Genomic DNA, 24,250 nt, shown 5'->3' on the forward strand with positions numbered 1-24,250 from the left:
CTACGACTACTACTACTACTAGTGTCAATGGTTCGAAAGATAATCCAAACCAAACAGCTGTGAGTGCTTTTTTGTGTAGTGTGCGTGTTTGCTAGTTGTGATGTGTATCGTATTTTTGCTATTTCGGGTCTGTTTCTATTAGGCATTACATTATATCTATAATGTGGTAAAATTGAAGTTTTGGGGGATCATTCTAAGAAGAAGAAAAATTGCAATGATAGTGAAACATCACTGATGATCATACAGTTACGATTTAGCTTGCATTAGATCATGGTTAAATTGTACATTCGTGAAAATTATTTCAAAATTAATAACGAAAAGATATTGTTTTTAATCACTTCGCTGGAGGGGAAATGTATTTGTCTATTCACGCGAGTTCGAAAGATAATCCAGACTGCTCTCTATATAAGCTGTGTTTTTTGTGCTTGTTAGATGTGATGCGTATCATATAGTTTTGCTATTTCTGGTCTGTTTCTGTTAGGCATTACATCATATCTATAATGTGATAAAATTGAAGTTTTGGGGTATCAGTCTAAGAAGAAGAAGAAGAAAAAAAAAGAAAGAAGTAAAGACAAATTTTACGCGTCACGCGCATGTCTGCTGATTGTATATCTGTAAAGGCTTTTGGGATTCCCACGACTCAGCTATTTCCTTTTCCGTTTTGCTTGTGCTCTGAACTAGCTACTTCCTTTACGGTGTGTGTTCAATCATGGCGAAACCACAGTCGAAGAAGCACAAGGTAAGAAATCGTGGCTTGCCATGTCAATTATGATGAATTGATACATGATTTTATGTAGGAAGAACATATTAGGCCATGGACTCATCGTATAAAGATTGATTATGGGTGGATTGTGCATGTGATGCGTGGATTATTTGAGATTTTGACATGCTTTCGAGATCTTTTGTGAACGTTAGTTTCCAGCAAGGGACTGCGATCAGGTATTGGAATGCGCAGAACGTAGCATTGCCTAAGCATAAAACGATTAAGCCTTTTTTATAACATGAATTTGTTGTATGTTTGCTTCATATTTAATATATTTTTCGAGAAAGCACGTGGGCAAAATCAAAAGTTTAGCACCCTTCACCCCCTCCTCTCCCTCGTACAACATAGTTTTAAAAAGCAGTCACATTCTCGACTTACGGGTTTCGGACTGAGCTGAGAATGAAACAGTCTGGTTTTGTTTTCTTGATACGAGTTCACCACTTTTTTGATAATTGTCATGTCATAGAACATTATACATTTCAACAGCAGTTTCCATGCATAGTTAAAACGATCAAATGACTGGATCAAGGCCTGACCCTAAGTGGATTTTCACACTACTTTATCATTAATATTCAGCTGTTGCACTCATGTGCAGCTATCTTGTGTTGTTACAGGCTTTCTCTGTGATGTTACAGACTTTCTCTGATGTCAGTGGGTATCTGAGATGACCCTATTGCTTGCAGTTGCACAGTTATAGTTAGCTTTGACATGAAATAAATCTATGAAAGACAAAGTGCTGTTGTTCATGAATCCAGCATGTTTTCATGTTTCGTAATTGTTCGTCAATTTTATGTATCGTACTTAGGTATGGATTTAAGATTTTACTCAGATCCATGCAGCAGGGCTTCAAACCATTATGGTTTACCCGTTCTCTCAGCAGTGCTGAAACTGCTTCATATCCAAACAAACAAATCCTTGGTAGTGTACTGCACATTTGAAAGTAGATGTTATACATGTTATAATACAGGAGAGCATTGCATTTAGTTACAGTTCCTTAATTTCATACTTTCCCAGGACCTGACCCATGCATCTGATAGTTATCATGAATGCGCCCTCAGTTTGGTTACAGCTAGTAAAAATGGCTACTATCTACAATTCTAACAAACATCACAGTTGCACATGCTCAAAGTAAGAAACAAAAGCTGATGAAGGAAAAAAGGTGATCTTTTGTTGTTGTTTTGTTCTTCTTTAATAAGTTGAATACTGGTCAAAGGTTGCTATGCAGAAATAGTAACTACAGTTCTTGCATACAGTCACAAACTGCAAATGATTCTTCCATGCATTGGCAAGTGGAGGAACTTGTGACTACTAGGCATATTCTGAAAACAAAGTGCTCATCCTATGCTTTCATGTTTAATTGGTGAGTGAATGTTTTTTCATTCAACAATACTAATAGCAGATACAGTTATAGAGTGATGTATAGTTATTAAAAAAAAAAATATATATATATATAAACAGAAAAACAGAGGTTTCTTTGTATTTGCCTGGCATGCTGTTTATAAAATGAGAGAAAAAAAATTGTTGCAGTTTGTGCAAGATGGTCTTTTCAAGGCTGAGCTGAACGAGTTCCTTACACGGGAGCTTGCTGAAGATGGGTACAGTGGTGTGGAGGTGCGTGTGACCCCAACACGCACAGAAATCATTATCCTGGCCACCAGAACTCAGAATGTCCTGGGTGAGAAGGGTCGTCGCATCAGAGAACTGACGTCCGTGGTACAGAAACGCTACAACTTCCCCGAAGGCACAGTGGAGGTAAGTTTGATTGAATTTATTCGCATGCACACACGCACACACACACACACACACACACACACACCCCCAAAATCGCACATTTATAATGCATGATTGGAAGCTTATGAGTACAGGGATGCCAACTGTTACGATTTTGCCGTTTTTTGTTACTTTTGATCGCAGTTTGTTCCATCATTATGCCAGTGTCAAAATAGTTCCGACGAGTTCATTTTCCACAAAGTAGCTTGGTCACATGCTTTCCTGTCGTAACATTACCCAGACGCTCTAGACCAGTCGATCACGGGGCCAGGGTAGTCACTACTAACCTTGGTCTCATGTGATGGTGATCTCTGTGAGCATGAAACAGTCCACTACAGAAGTCCATCCTCACAAACTGAACCAGTGGATATATTACATGTAGTCAGATTTCTTAACATGCTTGGCAGTTGGTAGTTGTTTCAGTCAAGTTTTTGATTCTTGGTTGTTTCAGTTGTACGCAGAGAAGGTGGCCACTCGAGGTCTGTGTGCCATTGCTCAGTGTGAGTCCCTTCGCTACAAGTTGATTGGCGGTCTCGCAGTCAGAAGGTGAGAACAATTTTTATGGCATTGCTGCAAAATTACATAATTAGACCTACTAACTTCTGCTGATTTACTTCAAGCTTCACAGTGCTACATTTACACGCAAAAACAAGCAGTTAAAAAACAAAACAAAACCAGAAACAGAAACAAGCAGTTAAAAATCTTGAAATTGGCTAACCTTAAAGAAGTATTGTATTTCTAATAGGTATTTGCACATTAAGATAAAACGGTGACTGCTGTGATTTGAAAACTGACATTACTGCACAAAACTTTGGGTGTTACAAAGCACAAAGTATACCATATTTTATGCCTTATAAGGCACTGTAGCACATAGGTGAGTTCAGTCAGTGGTTTTTTGGGTTTTTTTTTAACAATATTACAACCTTCAGTCAAATGTGCACTGTTGTATAGCTTCATTTCATTAACTTGTTTAGTCAGAATCCAATCTGCAAGCCCTGCTTTCAGTCCCATTTGCCATTTTGCTTAACATTCTGCTTTCGAAAAATGATCAGTTCTCTTCCAATCACATCACAAATTTATCCTAACTCATTGTTCTTTTCTTGGCCAAAGGGTAAACTGTTAACGCATTCATTTGAAATTTGGTGTAGCCTATGATTTGGTTTCAATTTGATTCGCTAGTGAAAGTGAACGAAATGAAGTCTTGGTGTTTTGCACGATCATTATCATTGTTATGAATAGTGTTGTCATAGATATATTGAATTTTGTGACAGGTGGCTGCATGCGGTGGTCAGAATTAAGTTTTCATACACAGGGTGCATACAGCTAATAGATGCAGGGGTCATATTTGAGTGTAAAAAAAAGTTGAGCCATCTAGGGCAAAAATTTACGGTGATAAATTTGTATTTCGGCTTATTCCTCCAACATATGAAATGTCGGTCACCATGCTTGTTTCTTTGTGGGGTGTTCAACAAGTGTTCTGGTGTTAGCCATAAAGTTGTAGTATAGATGCATGAAATTGCTTTTCACTAGTTTCAGGACGTGAAGGACAGTCGCTAACTAAAAGTGTGTCATTGTAGTGAATGGTCCAGGGATGTACTCTGGAAAACTTGCCAGTTTGTCAGAATCTTTGGTTTTTGAATGGATGACATGTTAATATTTCAAGTCATAATGATTGTCCAGTAGTTCACTGCAGCAAAAAACCCTTGCACAAATAGTCTAAATGTTCAGCACAGATTTTCACTATTATGTATATTCGTTTCTTGTACACATTGAAATTAGTAAACTTTGTTTGCTTTTAATGTTGAAAAATTGTGAAGACAAACGGCAGTTCCATCACGTGTGAACTGTAACAAGATTTTCCTGTTGCTTTTATAGTTTCTTTTTGGGGTCTTGGAAAATGTATAATGCGTCCTTCAGGAAAAGGTATAGAATTTTTTGTTCATTCAGACTTGTGGGAGCCCTGGCAACATACTAACATATCATGGTTCGGTACTTTGTGGGAGCCCTGGCAACATACTAACATATCATGGTTCGGTACTTTCAGGGCATGCTATGGTGTGCTGAGATTCATCATGGAGAGCGGTGCCAAGGGCTGCGAGGTGGTTGTGTCCGGCAAGCTGAGGGGTCAGCGTGCCAAGAGCATGAAATTCACCGATGGGCTGATGATCCACAGTGGTGAGCCCCTCAACGACTACGTGGACACCGCTGTCAGACACGTGCTGCTCCGTCAGGGTCAGTTTTACATTATGATGAATGCATCTTCCCCTTATCTTTTTATTCTCTCTCTCTCTCTCTTTCTCTCTCTCTCTGTCTTAGTAAGGTGGAAAGAGCAGAAGTTGGCCATGTGCAGCATGATTGATTCCTGTGATGTTTTCTCTCAGTTATTGTGTCTTTTGCTTTTAGCTTGGTTGATGCTCTGTTTTTATCAGAAATAAGTATATACCTAAGATCCTTGTTAGATTTTCAAAATTATTTTATTGAAGTTGTCCTCTAAATATTCAGTTTCTGTATAATCTTTCCATGATTATATATATGATGAACAACAGACAGTGAAAATGAAACACGAAAGATTAGGGGTGGGGTCCAGAGTCCAGAAAAAAATAAACAAAAATGCCAGCACATGCATTATGGATTAGTTTGTTGTTAGAAACTGACCGACAAAATTCCAGTTCTGGCAGACCGTATCTTCAGACTGAGTTAATTTCTGATTTCTTGTGATCAGTGCTCCAGCCTGGTGGTTTTAGCAGACCATTTATTCTTTGTTAATGATCAATTTCTGATGAACAGTGTTATTTATCCTAGCTGTCGCATCTTGTTTTTGTGCAGGTGTGCTGGGCATCAAGGTGAAGATCATGCTGCCGTGGGATCCTTCTGGCAAGATCGGGCCCCGCCGCCCTCTGCCTGACCACGTGTCCATTGTGGAGCCCAAGGATGAGGTCATCCCCCCACACCCCTACAGTGAACAGAAGGGGGCCAAGCCAGCTGAGGGCGCCCCAGCTACTCCTGGTGCTGCACCACCAGCCCCAGTGTATGATCAGTAGACATGCAGAAACTGCCAACTTGGGGGCTGTTTTTCATTGACGCGATTGCACACATAAAAAAGATCAAGCGTTTCTGATCAGTGTGTTTGTCTGTTTTTTGGGAGTGGGTGTTGAAGTGAGTGAGCACAAAATCATGCATCCTTCTAAGCTTTCTGTTTTAAAACCGTCACCTTACTGCAGGTTCATTTTACAGTAATTCTGTAGCAATGTAATTTGACATACAGATTAAGTATGCATCAGTCATAAACATGGGCATTTTGAAATAATGATGATTGTTCCTTCTGAACACACTCAACTTGTTTTTGTTTGCACAATCATAATGCTAGTGTTGCTTCTGAAGATTTCTCTGTGTGAAATTACTCTCCCCAGGTAGAGCACAATGCTACACTACAGCCCCACCCAGTTTTTATATATTTTTTTCCTGTGTGCAGTTTTATTTGTTTTTCCTATTGTAGTGGATTTTTCTACAGAATTTTGTCAGGAACAACCCTTTTGTTGCTGTGGGTTCTTTTACGTGCGCTAAGTGCATGCTGCACACGGGACCTTGGTTTATTGTCTCATCCAAATGACTAGTATCCAAACCACCACTCGGTCAAGTGGAGGGGAAGACAATATCGGCGGCTGAGTCGTGATTAGAACCAGCGCGCTCTCGCGCTTCCTAGGCGCACGCGTTACCTCTAGGCCATCACCCCACAGTTTGCCAATAAGTTAGTTTCAGTTAGTCAAGGTGGTGTCACTACGTTTGGACAAAATTCATATATGCTACACCACATCTGCTAGGCAGATGCCTGACAGCAGCATGACCCAATGCGCTTGTCAGGCCTTGAGTGCATGCATATATATTTTGTGTACCTATCAGAGTGGATTTCTTTTTACATAATTTCGCCAAAGGACAACACTTGTTGCCGTGGATTCTTTTTTCAGTGCGCCATGTGCATGCTGCACATGGGTCCTTGATTTATCATATCATCAGAAGGACGAGACACTTTGATTTCCCAGTCAAACTTGGGAGGAAGGACGAGAGGGGGATTTGAACCCGTACCTTCATGCACTCTATATCGCCAGCTTCATCCTTGCCAGTAAACTTCAAACTGCTATTGCCTTGGTTTCCTTAACATTTGTTAATGCATGCTGCACACAGAATGTCATATCATCTTGTGTGAAAAAAGGCTGGCACTCGTATTGGTAAGCTGGGGGAATAACATTTTTCAAGTATTGCTCAAAGCTGCTAGTGTTGTGTGCCCACACACAAAAAAAATAGTAAATTACATATTTCTAAACTGCATAAACATAGAGCTCTGCACACTTCAGAAATGGCTCTTGCATGTCCTTTCAAAATGTATAAATATTACTTCACATGACCAATACTTGATTAATGAAAGTGATGACTGCAAAATGAGCTTGCAGAGATGACCCCCACTTACAGGATACACACCTCTGTTCTCAGGCCTTGTTGCTCATGCCCCTTGAAACTGAATGCCAACATTCACTGCAGAATTTGACAAGGATGCATGATGGCTGGATTTCATTACTACTTTGCTGATTGAAAGTTCATGAGGAGGGTGTACTTGAAGTACAGAGATGTAAACAGGCCAGTAAACTAGGTTTTCAAAGACCTGTTTATTTCAGGTAACCCTGTGGGGGGTACATTTTACTTATTTCATGTAACTAGTACAAAACATGAAAAAAACATTTGACATTTTGGTCAAAAGTACAATGACCATGCCAACTGAACAGGAAGATACTCAAAGGGAAAAATTTGTTTATAAAGCAACATTTTTTTTTTTTTTTTTGAATGATGAAGTGATTCAACATCTCCCCCTTTGCAGTAAAAAAAAAAAAAAAATATATATATATATAACCATAAATTTCCTTGCTTTATGTCATTTTTTCTAAATCCATGATGAATTCTGTTGACAAAGTTACAAGAACCAATCGTTAATTCTTAAACAGTAACATTTTTTGTTGACGCATCTTCTGCACTCCTTTCAATCATTTGTTGTTTCATTCATCTAACATGTCAAGTGCCTAGTTTTGATAAACATGAATTAATGGCCTGTCCTTTTTTTCTTAACTATTTTAAACTGAGTTGACCACACAGGGTTGAACTTGAAAACCTAAAATTCTGGAGAGTTCCATGCTTAGAATTGACTTCGCAGTAGAAGCGCATCACATGATCCGTGCTCTCAAAATTGATTGGCTCTCAGAAATTGCTAACGACAAAAGCTATAGAGAAAGGCAAAACATCTAAACAGAAAGCTGCTTTTTTCAACTTTTTGCTCAGTTTAAAAAAAATTTTTTTTTATTGTGCATACGATGGCACTTCATTGTACATCATTTGATTTTATCAATGGAGACTGAATTGAATAAATGAAGGACAGGATATGTTTGCTGCTGTTGCTTATGTTGATCACCTTTGGCATTGCTCATGATTTCAAGCAAAAGTTCAATTCATTGCGCATAGTTTGGTTGTTTCAATGGAGGCTATCAACTGAATAAAATGGAGGACTGCACATATTTGCTGCTATTGCTGATGTCGATCGTCTTTGGCATTGCTCACCATTTTGAGCATGCGTAACATCCAACATCGCTGTGGAACTCTCCAGCAGTCTATTGATCATTATATTTTATATTAGTTTGTAACATAAATGCCATTATGTGTAACACCGTGACGTGTTACAGGTAACGACGTGACATGCCATCATTAAAACTGCACAAGCCATAAGGTTTATCTATCATAAACGATTGAATCATAAACAATTGACTTGAATATAGGAAAGATGGTTTAAGTTAATAGGTATATGCCTCTGAATTTGGTATGCCTCAGAATGTTTTAATGTTCGGGTCTCTTGCATTATGTTGCGACAACATTCGAATACTAAAAAAGAGAGACGTAAGCAGTGAGTACATTACAACCACACTCCTACTACCAACAGTAACAGGATTATCAAAAACATTATCAACAGGCATGGAGGAAATAGTAAATGCTGGGGGGGGGGGGGGGGAGTAAACACAAATTCTTTGAGCACTTAACGACATTTGCAAAGATGATCTGCTGGATTTGTTCCAGTCTGTCTCCCCCAACGGCCAACCCCCCCTCTTCTTTCTTCATTTTGAAGTCTTTTCATAAATGATTGTAGATCCATTGGAGATTATACAAAGAGAGGAGGAGAAAAAACTGCCGTGAGAAAAGAGAGAGGGGTAAAAAGCGGACGTGAGCACCTGATAATTCAGTTAATGAGTGTGTGTGTATTTTTTTTCCAGTCTCTGTTCACAAAGTGTGATGAAAAAATGCACACACCCTCCCTGCCCCCCCACCACCACACACATTATCTCTCACATTCACACACTCTCCCTCTCCGGTCATTCTTTAAGAACCCAAAGTCAGCTGACAGGGATGGTGTTCATTTTTCTTTTCTTTTTTTTCATCTGCAAATTATTTCAGGTTAGGGGATGGGGGATTTTGAGAGTTTGTGATCAACTGCTATAATAGTGTGAGCACCACATCATAGAATTATGCAATAAACATTACTGTCACACTTATAGCCTCTAGTTAAACTGTTTTCAATTCTGCACCGCTTCTCGATCTTGTGTTGTCTCGCGTTATGTCTACACTGTATGATAATGAGAAATCTTTTTTTGAGAAGTGTACGTCATTTCGACTTCACGTCGACGTGCTGTCTCGCCAGTCGTGACGTCAAAATCCGTGGGGATCACTTGTTATTTCTGTCCGTTCGTTTCTGTTTGCCTCCCCCCTTACTGACGGAACGCGTCAGACACCCACGCATGAGCTGCGCTCGTGATTGCAAGCGCGGGCTACAACGAATAACTGACACGGAAATAATAGTTGCAGCAGGCAGCGTACAGTTACATTTGTAGTCCCCTCTCCCTCCGCTCCCCATCCCACACCACACTCTGTGCCCCCGTCTCCTCCACTTTCTGGCATTGACCTTGGCAAACTAAATATACCCTCCGCCTGTGCCTTGAGGAAGTGCACACACACACAGCATAAAAAGAGTGGATCAGCCAAGAAGTCGTACACGCACACATAACACACACACAAAATGTCAGGTGCTCTCACAGAACGTACTTTCATCGCCGTGAAACCTGACGGTGTTCAAAGAGGTCTTATTGGAGATATCGTCAAACGTTTCGAACGGCGAGGATACAAGTTGGTGGCTGGAAAACTGTGCATGGTGAGTACGTTTTCCGACACTGAAGTCGGGTAACCTATCTCTTTGCTCGAGCAGTGAAATGCCTTATGTCCTTGACCCTCAAGAGTCGTTTCGACGTGATGGCACGATAAAAGGTCGTTTTTTCAGGTGGTCAAATAAAATCCAAAAGGCGTTATGGTGTTTTGTAGGGGAAGTGAACATTAAGACTTTCCGTGCTTTCGATAATCAAGGATCACTTGTATGTATTCATTGCTATTGATGTACGACTTGACAATGGCATATTATTTCTTTTTTTCTTTCTTTTTTTTTTCTAAAATAAATAAATAACATTTATTACTAAGGAAGGCTTCCTCTCAGTTCCATAACACACTACCGATTATCACTGATAGTAAACACACACTGACTCAGTGAAACACACACACACACACACACACACACACACAGTCTCTCTCTCACACACACACACGCATGTACACGACACAGCTACACACACACACTGACACACACCGGCACACACAGCGTATCCGCCTTGGGTTGCAGTGTGTACTTAAACACACTGATGGTGCGCTCTCTCTCTCTCTCTCTCTCTTCACAAACACACACACACAACTTGACGCACGGCGGACAAACGGAGACGCACGGCCCCTCAGTTCCAGTTCATTAAGTTCCTTAACACACGCCGACATGCTTAACTTGACACACGTGTGCATTGTGTGCACTGACACCACGGACGTATAAAATTGGGTCTATTTATGGGCTCGTGGTGCACACTCTGACACGCACCGTGAGCCGTCACTGAGCCAGATCATTAGTACACGCAGCACCCACACACTCACCCTATACCTATACCCTCTCGATCTTCTTTCTGTGCTTCCTCGGTCGACTCGATCTCTTTCTCAGTTTCAAAGCCTGGTAACTATACCCTTGCGTAAACAATAATATATTCATTTTGCACGGGATTGAGGCCTAATATTCTTCAGCAGTATGCCTGTACCATTGCAGGGACGGATTCTGCCTTCTATGTTATACACACACACACACATACAAACACACATATATATGTATGTATACATATATTTATTTATTCATAAACTGTTATGAAATCCCCCCGTCCCAATCTCTCTCTCTGTCAGTCTCTACCATACCTGTAGTTTGTCGTCAGTTGTATTGTCTTTACATTATAGGCTTACATTCATAGCTTTTTCTTCTCTCTCTCTCTCTCTCTCCCCGGCTCTCTCTCGCTGTGTGCGTGTGTCTCTTGTGTGTCAGTCTGTGTACTGTGAGTGTATGCATGTGTCTAGTGTATGTGTCTGTGATTCTGTGTAGTGTGTGTCCGCGCAGTTCCTGTGTCAGTGCCGGCTTTGCCATCTCAGTGGCGTCACGGTGTCATTGTAAAGCGCTCCGGCTGTCGGAGAGGTTTCAAAGCTCTGCGGTAAAACTTATACGATGATGATGATGATCATTATTATATCATTATTAACATCGAGCGGCACTTTGACTGGACAAGTTAATTAATTTTGTCACATTAGGATGGCATGATTTTCCGTCTGTCCACCAGCCCGGGAAAGAGCACCTGGAGAAGCACTATGCTGCGCTGTCCTCCAAAAAGTTCTTCCCTGATCTCGTGGCCTACATGACATCGGGACCAATCTTCGCTATGGTATGTCAGTTATGTCCGTTCGTGTCCCACCAGTTAAAAATGATGATGATGATGATGATGATGATGATAATAATAGTTACAGAGGCCCGGGGGGGGGGGGGATAGGGGGGGAAGGGGAGTTGGGGGGGGGGGGGGTGGGGACTGAGTTAACTGCCTATCACAATAAATCTTCTGCATCCTTACACCTATGAGATCAAGTTAATAATGATAGATTTCGTTTCCGCTGTCAGTCAAATCGGAAGGTAATACGAACAATTAAAAGCAAAACATGTTTTCCTGGTATATTTGCTGATAAAAATTTCCAGGAAATCAAAATGTCCCTTCATGTGTCATCATACACACACACGCGCGCGCGCGCGCACACACACACACACACCCACACGCCGGCGCGCGCGTGCTTCAAATGACTGCCTACGTCATGCTTTCTGACTGACCGACAAATTACGTCCAGATCTAAAACCTTTATAATTATACTGAGGCCAGTGACGGACTTGTGACCCAAAATAATACATTATATATAATTATTATTGTTGGGACGGTCCATCCAGATGCATGCCAGTGATCACCAGGTGCGTGCGTGTGTGTGTGTCAGTGTCTGTGTGTGCATATATGTGTGTACGTGTCTGTGTGTGAGTATGTGTGTGTGTGTGTGTGATTTGCGTGTGCTTGTGTGTGTGTGTGTGTGTGTGTGTGTGTGTGTGTGTGTGTAACGTTTACAGGTGTGGGAAGGCAAGGAGGTGGTGAGGATGGGGAGGTGCATGCTTGGAGCCACCAACCCACTGGACTCGAACCCCGGCACTGTGCGGGGAGACTTCGCCATCGACGTAGGACGGTGAGTGCTGGGAGACGAACTTATGCTGACTCACGTTGTACATCTGATTCCGATTCTATCATCATCATACGCCGGTAAATCTCTACATTCAATCTATGGGGGTACGGTTAAACAGCCTGTACTATACCTGGTTGAAGGGCCCATGGCCAAGGCCTATTCACACCTGGATGGGGTGAAGAAAATGGGAGCCGGTAAAAGTGCCTCAGTTTCCCAAAGACAAAATTGAATGCTGAAACAGGACCGGCCCCGAACCCTTCTCACAGGTGAACGCTGAAACAGGACCGGCCCCGAACCCTTACCACAGGTGAACGCTGAAACAGGACCGAGCCGAACCCTTCTCACAGGTGAACGCTGAAACAGGACCGGCCCCGAACCCTTCTTACAGGTGAACGCTGAAACAGGACCGGGCCGAACCCTTCTCACAGGTGAACGCTGAAACAGGACCGGCCCCGAACCCTTCTCACAGGTGAACGCTGAAACAGGACCGGGCCGAACCCTTACCACAGGTGAACGCTGAAACAGGACCGGGCCGAACCCTTCTCACAGGTGAACGCTGACACAGGACCGGCCCCGAACCCTTCTCACAGGTGAACGCTGAAACAGGACCGGGCCGAACCCTTACCACAGGTGAACGCTGAAACAGGACCGGGCCCGAACCCTTCTCACAGGTGAACGCTGGATCAGCAGTCCAGCCCACCTAACCGACTCTGCCACAGCATCTTTCAATGGCGACTTGGATGCAGGATTGTGACACTGTCATTTCTCTTTGAAAGCGTGTTGGACGCATCCTACCCATAGACATATATATGGGAGTGATGGCCGAGAGGTAACGCGTCCGTATAGGAAGCCAGAGAATCTGAGCGCGCTGGTTCGAATCACGGCTCAGCCACCGATATTTTCTCCCCCTCCACTTGACCTTGAGTAGTGGTCTGGACGCTAGTCATTCAGATGAGACGATAAACCGAGGTCCCGTGTGCAGCATGCACTTAGCGCACGTAAAACAACCCACGGCAACAAAAGGGTTGTTCCTGGTAAAATTCTTTAGAAAAATCCACTTCGATAGAAAAAGTAAATAAAACTGCACGCAGAAAAAGAAAAAAAGAAAAGAAAAAAAAAAAAGGGGGGTGGGGGGGTGGGGTGGGGGTGGCGCTGTAGTATAGCGACGCGCTGTCCCTGGGGAGAGCAGTCCGAATTTTACACAGAGAAATCTGTTGTGATAAAAAGAAATACAAATACAAATATTCGTATATGTTTCTCAGTGACTCTCTCTCTCTCTCTGTGTCTCTTTCTTTGTTCTTACTGACTTCCCCAGCGTTTTCTGTCGTATGTTGTGAACAGTGAGTCTGACAATGGCCAGGTTTGCATTTACTGCCATGCCTCAGTTCAAATAATTTTAATCATAGCCACAGCTACACAAAGAAACATTGACGTCAGTAATTGTCATTAATTTTACAAAATTTAATATGCAGCCGATCCTACTCGCAGTGCCAATGTTGTAATGGTATCTGCGGTTTGGGTGTTGTTGTAGAAGGGATAAGTAGGTTAAGGTAGTATAGTGTAGAAGGTTATATGAATGGAACTGTGATTACTGTGATAGGGTAATGGATGGCAATGGTAACGCAGATAGAGACATATGAAAGCGTTGAAAGCATTTTTCAGTTGTTTTATTTCTATGTTGATTCACAAAAAAACAGTGCAGCAATATGTAATCAGAAACAGGTCTTGGAGAGACGGGCTGGTCGGAGGGTTATAAGCTGCAGGCAGGCGAGAACGATCTCTACCCTATGCCTCCCAGTTATTTATATACTAAATACTTGGACTGCAAAGACAGCACTGCGATTGGCCGGAAATTGAAACAGTCTGTTTTCTCTATACTTGTTCCAGGACATACACATGAACGATCACTTGACCAGTCTGCAGTCATACTGTAGGTCGCAAATGAAAGAGTTCAACACTATGTTTCCAATGAAAATGACATAAAATGTAACGCTTATGAAGGATTTTTTGTTGTTGAAAACTTACGTCTTATCATGGCTGGGAAATGAGTTCAGAGCAGTAAGATGCTGATTGCATAAAATGGACGTCCACAGCAGCAGCATCTTCCGCCTTCATCGTCAATATATATATATATATATATATATATATATATATATAATTTTATTCATGTTATTTATTTATCTATTTTTATATAAAGATCCAAAGTTTTGTGGCTTTTCATGCTGACCTCAGTTCCAACCTCCCTTCTCTGCCGTGCTTGGGGTGAGTCCTGTCAAGGTCTTCAGTGTTGGTATCTAGATTCATGGGGCACTGTCATTGGAGGGACATAGCGGTGGTCTCCACTCTCGGAGGGTGGGGAGGATAGGGACGGCGCTCACTCAATCTGGTTCAGGCGACTGAGTTTGTATTGTCGTCAGTAGGGGGCAGCTACCTGGGCAGCACCCTATGCAGCAACGGAGCCCTTGATGCAGAAGTGACGCTGCGCATCGCCAAGGCCAGCTCCGCCTTTGGCAGACTCAACAACAGGCAGTGGAACAACAAAGGCATCATGCCTAGCACCAAATTCAAAACCTATAGAGCTGTTGTGGTGACCACCTTGTTGTACTGCTGTGAAACATGGACGACGTATCGCTGTAACATTCAACAACTTGAGCAGTTTCACCAGAGATGCCTGCGAAAGATCCTCGGCATAAAATGGCAAGACAGGGTCTCCGACCTCCAGGTCCTAGAGAGAAGCGGCCTGCCCAGCATCGAAAGCCTGCTGATCCAGTGCCAGCTACGCTGGACAGGACACGTTGTCCGCATGACAGACAGCAAGATCCCAAAGATGCTCTTGTATGGCCAGCTGACGGAAGGCCACCGCGAACTTGGAAGACCCTGCAAGCGCTTCAATGACACCTTGAAGACAAACCTCAAAGCCTGTGACATAGAAATCGCTTCCTGTGAAACTGATGCCCTTGACCGCTCTCGCTGGAGAATGCTGTGCTCTAGTGGCAAACAAGAGAACGCTGGCCATGAAGGAGAAGCGTGAGCGAAGGAAGCAGGGCTCAACTTCTGGAGACGTTTTCCCTTGCAACACATGTGGGAAGTGCTGCGCATCCAGAATCGGCCTCTTCTCCCATATGAGGACACACACCGACAGATAAGCCTGCCTGCCTACTCGCCCGTTGGTCCGACGGGAGACTCTATTATAGGGGGCTTAGTAACTGGTGTCCTATGTAGCTGAAATCAGAACAGGCACTGCTGAACACCCCTGAAATGGCCAGGCAGCAGTGCAGGTTCTGCTCTAGTGTGTAGCCTCCTCGCGACCTAACATCAATTGATCCATGTGGACTGCCGAAGCTTGGACTGTTGTAGACTAACCCGGATATGGCTGTATATGGGGGACTTAGATTGAGCGGCTTGGGATTAATGCCACCTAAAAAGTACAAATGATGAGGCAGCACAACACACACACACACACACACATATATACATACATACATATCTTCACCAGTGCCACGTGACAGACACAAAAGCGCTCCGGATGTCAGTCGTGCAGACAGTATCGGTGGAGGAGCTGGTGGTAGTGCCAGTGGCCATGGCGCGGTTAGCGTGGTGGAGGTCAAGGGTCATGACCTGGACTCCTGGAGTCACGGTGCCAGTCACACACCACTGTCAGTGTCAGAGTTTGACAGCTTCTTGTGCGGCAGAGGCATGGGGATCAGGTCAGTAGGCAAGGCAAGAAGTATATTAAATTCATGTACTCCCTGGGGGCATGGAAACATTACTGTGCATCTGCATGACTGGTGGTGAGTGATCGCTGCTGGTTCTTCGCTCTTTGGGGCCGTGCATCTGCAGGGTAGTGCTGGCTACAGGTGGGAGTACCACCAATGGACTTGTAGAAACGAAGACGAAGAAAAAAAAAAGACAAAGAAAGACGATTATCATGTGTGGAGTGCTGGCCTAGAGGTAACGCGTCCGCATAGGCAGCGAGAGAATCTGACTCGGCACTGATTTAAACACACACACACACACACACACACATAATCATCACAGACCACACAACACACATCATACATGTCACACATCACATTACCCAAATAATGCGCACATCACCACTATACAAGAAATACGCACAATACAAATAGAATTAGTGATCCTGTTGCCGTTGAAATGTGATTCCCGTCTCTCGTTCTGCCTTCAAAGATTCTTTTCTTTTCTTTTTTCTTTCTTGTGTGTGTGTGTGTGTGTGCTGCCCTGTCATCTGCGCCGTTTTAGTGGCATTACTCCCATGCCGCTCATTCCGAGTCCCCCACACACGGCCACACCCAGGTTCGTCTGTGTCAGTCCCATCGCCGGCAGTCCAAAGGGAACAATGGATGTTAGGTCGCCAGGAGCCCACACACCAGAGGAGAGACCCTGCACTGCTGCTGAGTCACTTCGGTGGTGTTCGGTGGTACCTGTTCTGAGTTAACGTACTTTGGACACCACCTACTAACCCCCTACTGACGACAATAATGGCTTAGTCGCGGAGCCAGACAGTGAGCGTCTCTCCCAGAGTGGAGACGGCCACCACGTCCCTCCAACGACAGTCCCCGATGAATCCACCGACACTGAAGACCTTGACAAGACTCACCCCAAGCGCGGAAGTGGAGGGGTATCGAAACTGAGGTCACAATGACAGCAGGGCATGAAAGACTACATAACTAAAATTTTGGGACTATTCTTTATTTCATATTAATGATGATGGAAGAGGAGGAGGATGGCGATGACAGTGAAGGTGCTGCTATGAAGGTCCATTTTGGTTCGGGACTGCATGACAAGTTGTACTCTACGCTTCCTGTCATAATAATAACCCGGCGTCAACCAGGCCCGAGATCGAGATAGAGACACTTGCAGAATTGGTCTGGAAATTAGAGAAGCACATCCAAAGACGCATCCGTGAAGTGGATGATACTCAACTCTGTGGTCCCAGTATTCCCATTTAAGCCCATAGCACACTCAACTCTGGGTAGGAGCCGGCCACGGGCCGAAAAACCCACCTCCGCTGGGATTCGAATCCGCGTCCTCCCAGACGTCAGTCCGCGACGCTAATCAGTTCGCCGCGGTGAAGTTTTCTGGAGCAATCGACGACAGCACAAGGTTGATGCTCTTTCGGCTTTCTCGTTGGCTGGAAGTTTTTAAAGGGTATACAACGGCTGCCACGCACGGGACGCTCGAGTGTCGCAAGCTGTCGTGCAGCCAGCTACAGAATGGCAGGGTCATTTTATTCTGTCATAAGTTCGTGGCGCCACCTGCGGATTTATTTCAGCGTTACTGCATTTGTGTAACTGACGTTCACCAGCCCAACTGTCACATAACTGAAACCAAACGAATGATAAATGATCACATGCTGGAGCTGTTAGCTTGCTGTTGCTCTGCTCTTTGTGTGCATGTATAACAATTGATTAATGTAATTTCCTGAATAAAGATTTGTTAAAACAAACAAACAAACAACAAAAACCCATTTGTTCCAGTAACGTGTGTCACGGAAGCGACTCCGTGGAGAGTGCCAAGACAGAAATTGACCTGTGGTTCAAGCCAGAGGAACTCCTCTCGTACGAAGCCAACCAGAAGCCATGGGTTTACGAGTAAATCGGATAAGGAAAAGTCAACAACGTTGTAGCCTTAAGTGACTGCTCAAATGATTTTTTTTTTTATCAGCTCAAATGGCGTAATTATTAGCCAACCAAGGTTTATGAAATCAGGTATATACTTTTTTTGTTGTTGCCCATTATTTATTATTGAAGTTGATGTGTAAGAAAAAAAAAGTGTTGAAATAATCGCATTGAATGCATATTTCTTAAAGTGTACAAATAACCCGGTTGGATGTAATGTTACTGTCATGTTTTGTTTTTAAACAGGGGAAAAAGTATATATATAAATCTGCTTGCTTATCTGCCCTATCTTATCTGTAGTCTGTGGTTTGTAGTCTATTTATCTGTTGGCCTAGACTTATGTATATGTATTTCCTGTTGGCTATTGTCTGTTATTCACTGTATCAACCCCTGGACAGACTTTTAACATTCGTCCATGCTTCTTATGGGAAGCCAATGTACTAGGGCCTGTTTTTGTGTGTTTTTTCTTTTCTCTTTTTTCAATTAAAAGATTATATCTATTTTTTAAAGATTTTGTTTTGATTTAAGTATATTTGTAAAATCGTCTTTACGATGACAGAAGATTTGCCTTCATACCTGGACATGTTTACGTTCACCATAATTATGGTTCTGTATTCGACAAGGTAAATGATGTGATAGAAACCCAAACCCATTTCAGTGAGTGTTCACAGTTATACCGCTATTTTCCCTTGGTTGACTTATTTGTCTGTTTGTCCATATAATACATTTGATCCACATTGTACACTGTTTTCAGTTTCCTTTTTCTTGGATTATTTGCTTTTTATATATCAGTCTGTCTGTCCTTATTTATCTGTCAATCTCACTCATTTTTGCTATCTGTCTTTCTGACATCCATATCTTTATCTGTCTAATGTTATCCGTCCATTTGTTGATCTTTGTATGTGTGTTTTTTTGTGTTTTTTTTTTTTTTTTATCTATGTATAAAAAAATAATAATAATAATAAAAAAGACGTAATCAGGGTGACTTGAATGGAACAAAGTCCCTCCACGCTAAATCAGTGTAACACTTATAAAAAAAAAAGAAAAAAAAAAAAAGTGTTATTCCACGCTGTCAGAAGAATTTTCCGCATCACTGATTCGTAGTTCATATACCGGGACAAATCACAGTTTATTTTATTTCCTCCGTCCATGAACAGCGGTAAAATGATTTTGATATCTATTCACGAGTGTGAGCACAGTGCGATCACACACACACACACACACACACACACACAGCGTCATTCTTGCGCACACAAACATATCGACTATGTTAAAAAGAAAAAAAGAAAAGAAGACAATTTGAAATTCCAAACAAAAGAATTTTAAATTCAGCTGACAATTCAAGAACGGTAAAGAAAAAAAGGCTCATTCATTTTTGCCTGTACCTATTTGAAAAAATAAAACAAATAAAAAAAACAACAACACAAACAAATGTGCATACGTATGAACACACACACACAAACGAGTCTGTCTATCTATCTATCTATCTCACACATACACACGAACGTACGCGCACACAGCTAGGCTTCTGTAGATAAATGATAGCTGTAGTTTTCCACTGTAAAATGGGGAAAAAAAAACCCTGAAGTACGCGAAAAAGAAAGCACCTTCAGTTGTTAGTGCTGCTCAGGGCATTGGCTGCATACACTGTCGTTTGTCGAAAACTTGGCGTGATTTTACCATGATCCCCCAGCACCCTCCTCACACAGGACAAAACTGGGTTTCCAAGTGATCCTTTTTGTGAACACAATACGAGAGAAGAGGAAGTGCAAGTGTTGTATCACTGAGTGGCTTCCACGTCTTTCCAAAACGTCTCCAGGAACTGATGACCACAATGAATAGGCAAATTAATTATTCAATCTACTTTTGGTCTGTGACCTTTCCCATTAATCTGTGACTTCAGCTTTTGGTTTGTTTCATCAAACTTTAGTCTTTGAACTGAATCTTTGTTCTGTGACCCAAACCTTTCTTCAGAGTTATTGTGATGTTAAATTTGGTCAGTCACTGTGGCCTCAACCTTTAGTTGCAAAACGAAACACAAGAGGCAAAGCTAGCCTTCATGGCTGACGTGTGATTTCTGTTGAGAAGCAACAAAGCCGATAACGCCGACGATGAAAGGGACGGGGAGTGGGAGGTGGGGTGGAGGGTTACCAGTATAATAATAATACACATAACAATCCATGTGATTTTTTTGCTCACCACAAGACATGAGTATTTGTCGAACCGAAAGCTGTGTGCTGGAAACTGAGCAATTCTAACTTGAGCAACCCACATCGATCAACAATTATTTTGTTTTACGATCATGATAGTTATAGACACATCAAAGCTTCAAACATTCCGTGTTTTTAACACGACTTTTCGGCTTCCAAAAATCGAACAAAGTTACCGACCGCATTTTCGGGCTAATATTCAAGTTAATCACCCAACGAATCTAGTTCTTTCGGATGCGTTCTCCAACACCAAACAGTGCAGATTCAGGTCCATTACACCTGTTGATTTTGTCCGAACAAATTTGACGTTAAAGTCCAGGCTATTCATCGGAATCTGTGAAAACGAACGCTCAATGCTAGAAAATCCAAACTCACAAATCTTTCATTGAATAAAATTTAGCGGCATCCTTTCAGTAATATGTCATCACGAATACATTATCAATGTCGTTCCACGTGCTACTGAATATGCACAAAACGGAGTCAAAGGGAAGGTCACAGGTGACTGCCAGTACTTACAGACCAACCAGTAGGCCTACTAAAGACTTAAATACAGTCCTGAGCCGGGTTGTATAAGGCAGTCTTTGCAGCGGTAAGTTTGCTTATCGTTAAAAAATGTTCCTTCACACACCTATAAAAGAATTTACCGTGGCGTTGGGAACATTCGTAACGATAAGCAAATTCTTAGCGTTGCTAGTTTGCTCACACAACCCACACCACTTCCTTTGTCAAAATTCTGATCGGCAGACTGGACGTGCGTTCTCCAACATAGTACGCTTGTAGATCTAGATCAAACGCCTAACGTATGCAGGCGGTTTAAATATCAACGTTAATGGAGATAGTTTGCGCCCATCATCTCCTTCAAAACCCAAAGGTCAGGGCGACTAAACCCCTCAGATAATCACCGTTAGAGCATGGTTACACAAAGGTAACAAAGGAGTCTTTTTATAAACCGGGAAGGAAGAAATGCCGTCTGAATATATCACGAGGATTTTCTTGTCCTGAACCATAGTGGTATTCTGTGTAAATTTGAATTAAAGTTATTTCTTCGTACATTATTTAGTCTGCAGGTTTTTTGTTTGTTTGTTTGTTTTTTGTTGTTGTTGTTTGTTTGTTTTTTTAAAGCTGAAATCTTGAGTTTCTATCTCTCCGTTCTATTTTTTTCTTTCCCCTTCGAGTTTTTCTTGTTCCGTCTCCCTCTTTTCTTTCACAATACAAAAGAATGGCATGTCAACATATCACTGCGGAGCGGGCTGATCACTTTACGCGCACCACATCTGCTTTAAAAAAAAAGAAAATTTAAGGCATATTAAGCATGATGTATGCATGTACCAATGCACTGATCAGGCCAATAAAAGAACGTTACGATAAAATAGATGATTTAAATGAAATCAATAAACAAAATATAATAAAGTATTATTTCCCCCTCTTTTTCCTTTTCCCTCGCACCAGCACACACACACACACACACACAAGACCTGGGCTATGTTTGTGGTATGATTATGTGTCAGTTGGCACGAAAACATTTTTGTGCAATAGGGTAGGCTTGGGTAATTGCGAACAGCGTGTAACTGCGAACGATTCGTATACCGCCCCACTTCGAAGCGTTCTTAACGGTTACATTTCGCAATTTAACGTCTGCTTCGACCTTTTTCTAATACCTGAATGAATAACCATTTTCAAGAACCAGTCAAACATCAGCTGTTTCTGGTTATTTCCACGCTCTTTCTTCTCTTTGCGCACCACTGCCCACCAAGGTTACAAACGTGCTCTCAAAATCCTAAGATCAAGGGAAACAAGTTGTAGGACTTGAACTTTGACACAGTTTAAAATAGTTGATTTGATCGGATGTGTTGAATGCGCATTACCGGTGTTTGGAGAATTCAAGAAAGCATATTGGTGACAGATCAAAACGTCAGTTTTGACAGGAATCTGCAAAATAGTGTCGTTTGCAATTAGACCACGGGATGTTTTTATGTGAGTCTATTTGCGAACGATGCTGCACAGTTAGCGAGCACTCTCAAAAGGGTGTGTTTGTGTGGGGTGTGTGTGTTTAAATGTCGTTTTATGTGCATGTGTGATCAAAACTAACAATACGACAGTCTGGTGCGATGTTCCAATAATATGTCTGAGTCAAAAGACCTGCTTCTGTTTTAACTGTCTACATGTTCCCAAAGCCATTGTTCGCAATTAGATGTCCGTTGGCATTTACCCACAGGCACCCCTGCTATTTCAAACGTCGACAAAACGTTTAAAAGAATGAGCAGACAAACTTTTCCTGGTGCAACCAGTCGGAGAAAGCCTTCAAAAACAAAAGAACTACGTTTGATTATCGTACGACATTAATCTTTACAATACACACGCTGAGTTGGTGGCTTCGGCTGGATCGTTTGCAATTAGGCATACCTACCCTAATTATTTGTGTGTGGTAAAATGGGTCATGCATTACAAAAAACAAAAAAAAAAAAAATCTTATAATCTGAAAAAAGGTTTATAGTGTAGACAACATACTGATACATTTCAAAACATATAGATCTATATATATGTAACGGAAGATTGAAAAGATATGCTGGACCTGGGAATGATCAATGGTTTACTCTTTTAGCTCTGAATTAACCCCCTTGACAAACGAAAAAAAATTCTTGTCAGTATAAAGGGTTGTCAACCTGCTGAGGTTAGATTTTGAAACTAAAACGTCAGTTTGTCAGTCACAAAATCTTTATTTAAACTTTTTCTTCCATTTCGGACTGCTTTATTGTTGCACGGTGAAATCAGTTAAACACCCTAAATAAGCACGAGAAGTTGTTAAAATGATCTGCAACCGGATGCCGCACTGACCTCATTTCTCCAAGGTTCAGTAGTTAAGAGATGTTAAAGTGAAGTCTTCCTTGTCGTTCGGAAAGAGTTGTTCAGCCGACACTCACCTGGCATGCACCGTTGCCCAACCGTTTGCCTGCAGTCTGCTTCATACTCATGTATCATGCATGTCGTCATTGCTTCTTACGCCACAATGACGTCACGAGCGTCAGAGTCTGCTTTTGATAAAGTTTGTCAACAAATTTCCGAGGATTAGATAAAAAAAACAACAACATGTGTGTGTGTGTGTGTGTGTGTGTGTGATTCAGCATTGACAAGTTGGGATTTGTGAGTGTATTAATTCATGTTCAGTATATGTTTTTCTATCCTGCTTCGGTCATTCATCCTTCTCGGAGAAGTGATCGGATCACACACACACACACACACACACACACACATCAATGAGTTTCTCCCACATTTATTGCATAAACACAAGGAAAACAAATCAATATATAATGCTACGAAGATTCTGTGATATATTTCATTGACATATATATATTCATGTCTAAAAATAGTGTAAAAACAACAACAACAACAAAACAAAAATAACGGCAACAGATCTTTCATGTATGACAGCCATGAGCGATTCACCAATAGGTCAGCGAACGATATATTATGACTGTCACACCAGTGACGAGCACTGCATTTGCCAACAAAATGTTTCATTTTCTGAGTAAAAATGAAAAAAAAAAAAAAAAAATTTTTTTTTTAAATACCCACAATATTATCATATCATTAGAAATAACAACAAAAGAAGTAGAGATCTGAAGGCCTTGAACGTCAGTCAACCTGAACACCTGCGAAGCAGTAGTAGCCACAGAGCGATTGGCTTGGAGGCAGGCGGTGAAAAAAGGCCTCTCCAAGTTGGAAGAGAAACTTGCCCAGCGTTCTCAGACAAAGAGACTGAGGAGAAAGGTCCAACAGACAGACAAACCGACAGACAGACAGACCAGCGTCAGACTTCACCTGTGCGCAGTGTTGGAGGGGCTGACTGCCACTCCCGTAATGGCCTGACCAGCCACACCTGACGTTTAACCCTTTCACCGCCAGTACAAAATTCCCTTGTGGTATAAACACAGAAAAGACAGTGACTAAGAATAGCTGGGGATTCCCTCTGCGATGTATAGAAAATATGGCCTATCCTACCACCGAACATTAAGAGCAGTAGGTTCATGGATAACAGACCAATGAATGGTCACCTTTCAGTGAAATGGGCACTCTACCACGCTTGTGCATAAATGCGAGCTTGGCGGAGAAAGGGTTAAATCCATAGCCTCCCAAGACTTGCGCATGCCTATCATAATCATCAA

The 24,250-nt window shown here is 42.1% G+C and overlaps 2 protein-coding genes across 2 annotated transcripts; both read left to right on the plus strand.

Annotated features, from left to right (window-relative positions):
• Positions 1 to 614: 614 nt before the first annotated feature.
• On the plus strand, positions 615 to 5,646 carry LOC143284120 (small ribosomal subunit protein uS3). Its single transcript, XM_076590775.1, has 5 exons — positions 615 to 739; positions 2,291 to 2,515; positions 2,985 to 3,079; positions 4,578 to 4,765; positions 5,360 to 5,646. The coding sequence occupies exons 1-5, from the start codon at positions 710 to 712 to the stop codon at positions 5,572 to 5,574; spliced, it is 753 nt and encodes a 250-aa protein (XP_076446890.1). The 5' UTR covers positions 615 to 709; the 3' UTR covers positions 5,575 to 5,646.
• A 3,903-nt stretch (positions 5,647 to 9,549) lies between these two features.
• On the plus strand, positions 9,550 to 18,379 carry LOC143284121 (uncharacterized). The gene is made up of 4 exons (XM_076590776.1): positions 9,550 to 9,770; positions 11,308 to 11,409; positions 12,129 to 12,241; positions 17,737 to 18,379. The coding sequence occupies exons 1-4, from the start codon at positions 9,639 to 9,641 to the stop codon at positions 17,852 to 17,854; spliced, it is 465 nt and encodes a 154-aa protein (XP_076446891.1). The 5' UTR covers positions 9,550 to 9,638; the 3' UTR covers positions 17,855 to 18,379.
• The last annotated feature ends 5,871 nt before the right edge of the window (positions 18,380 to 24,250 follow it).

This window comes from Babylonia areolata, chromosome 7 (assembly GCF_041734735.1).
Source record: "Babylonia areolata isolate BAREFJ2019XMU chromosome 7, ASM4173473v1, whole genome shotgun sequence".
Lineage (NCBI taxonomy): Eukaryota > Metazoa > Mollusca > Gastropoda > Neogastropoda > Buccinidae > Babylonia > Babylonia areolata.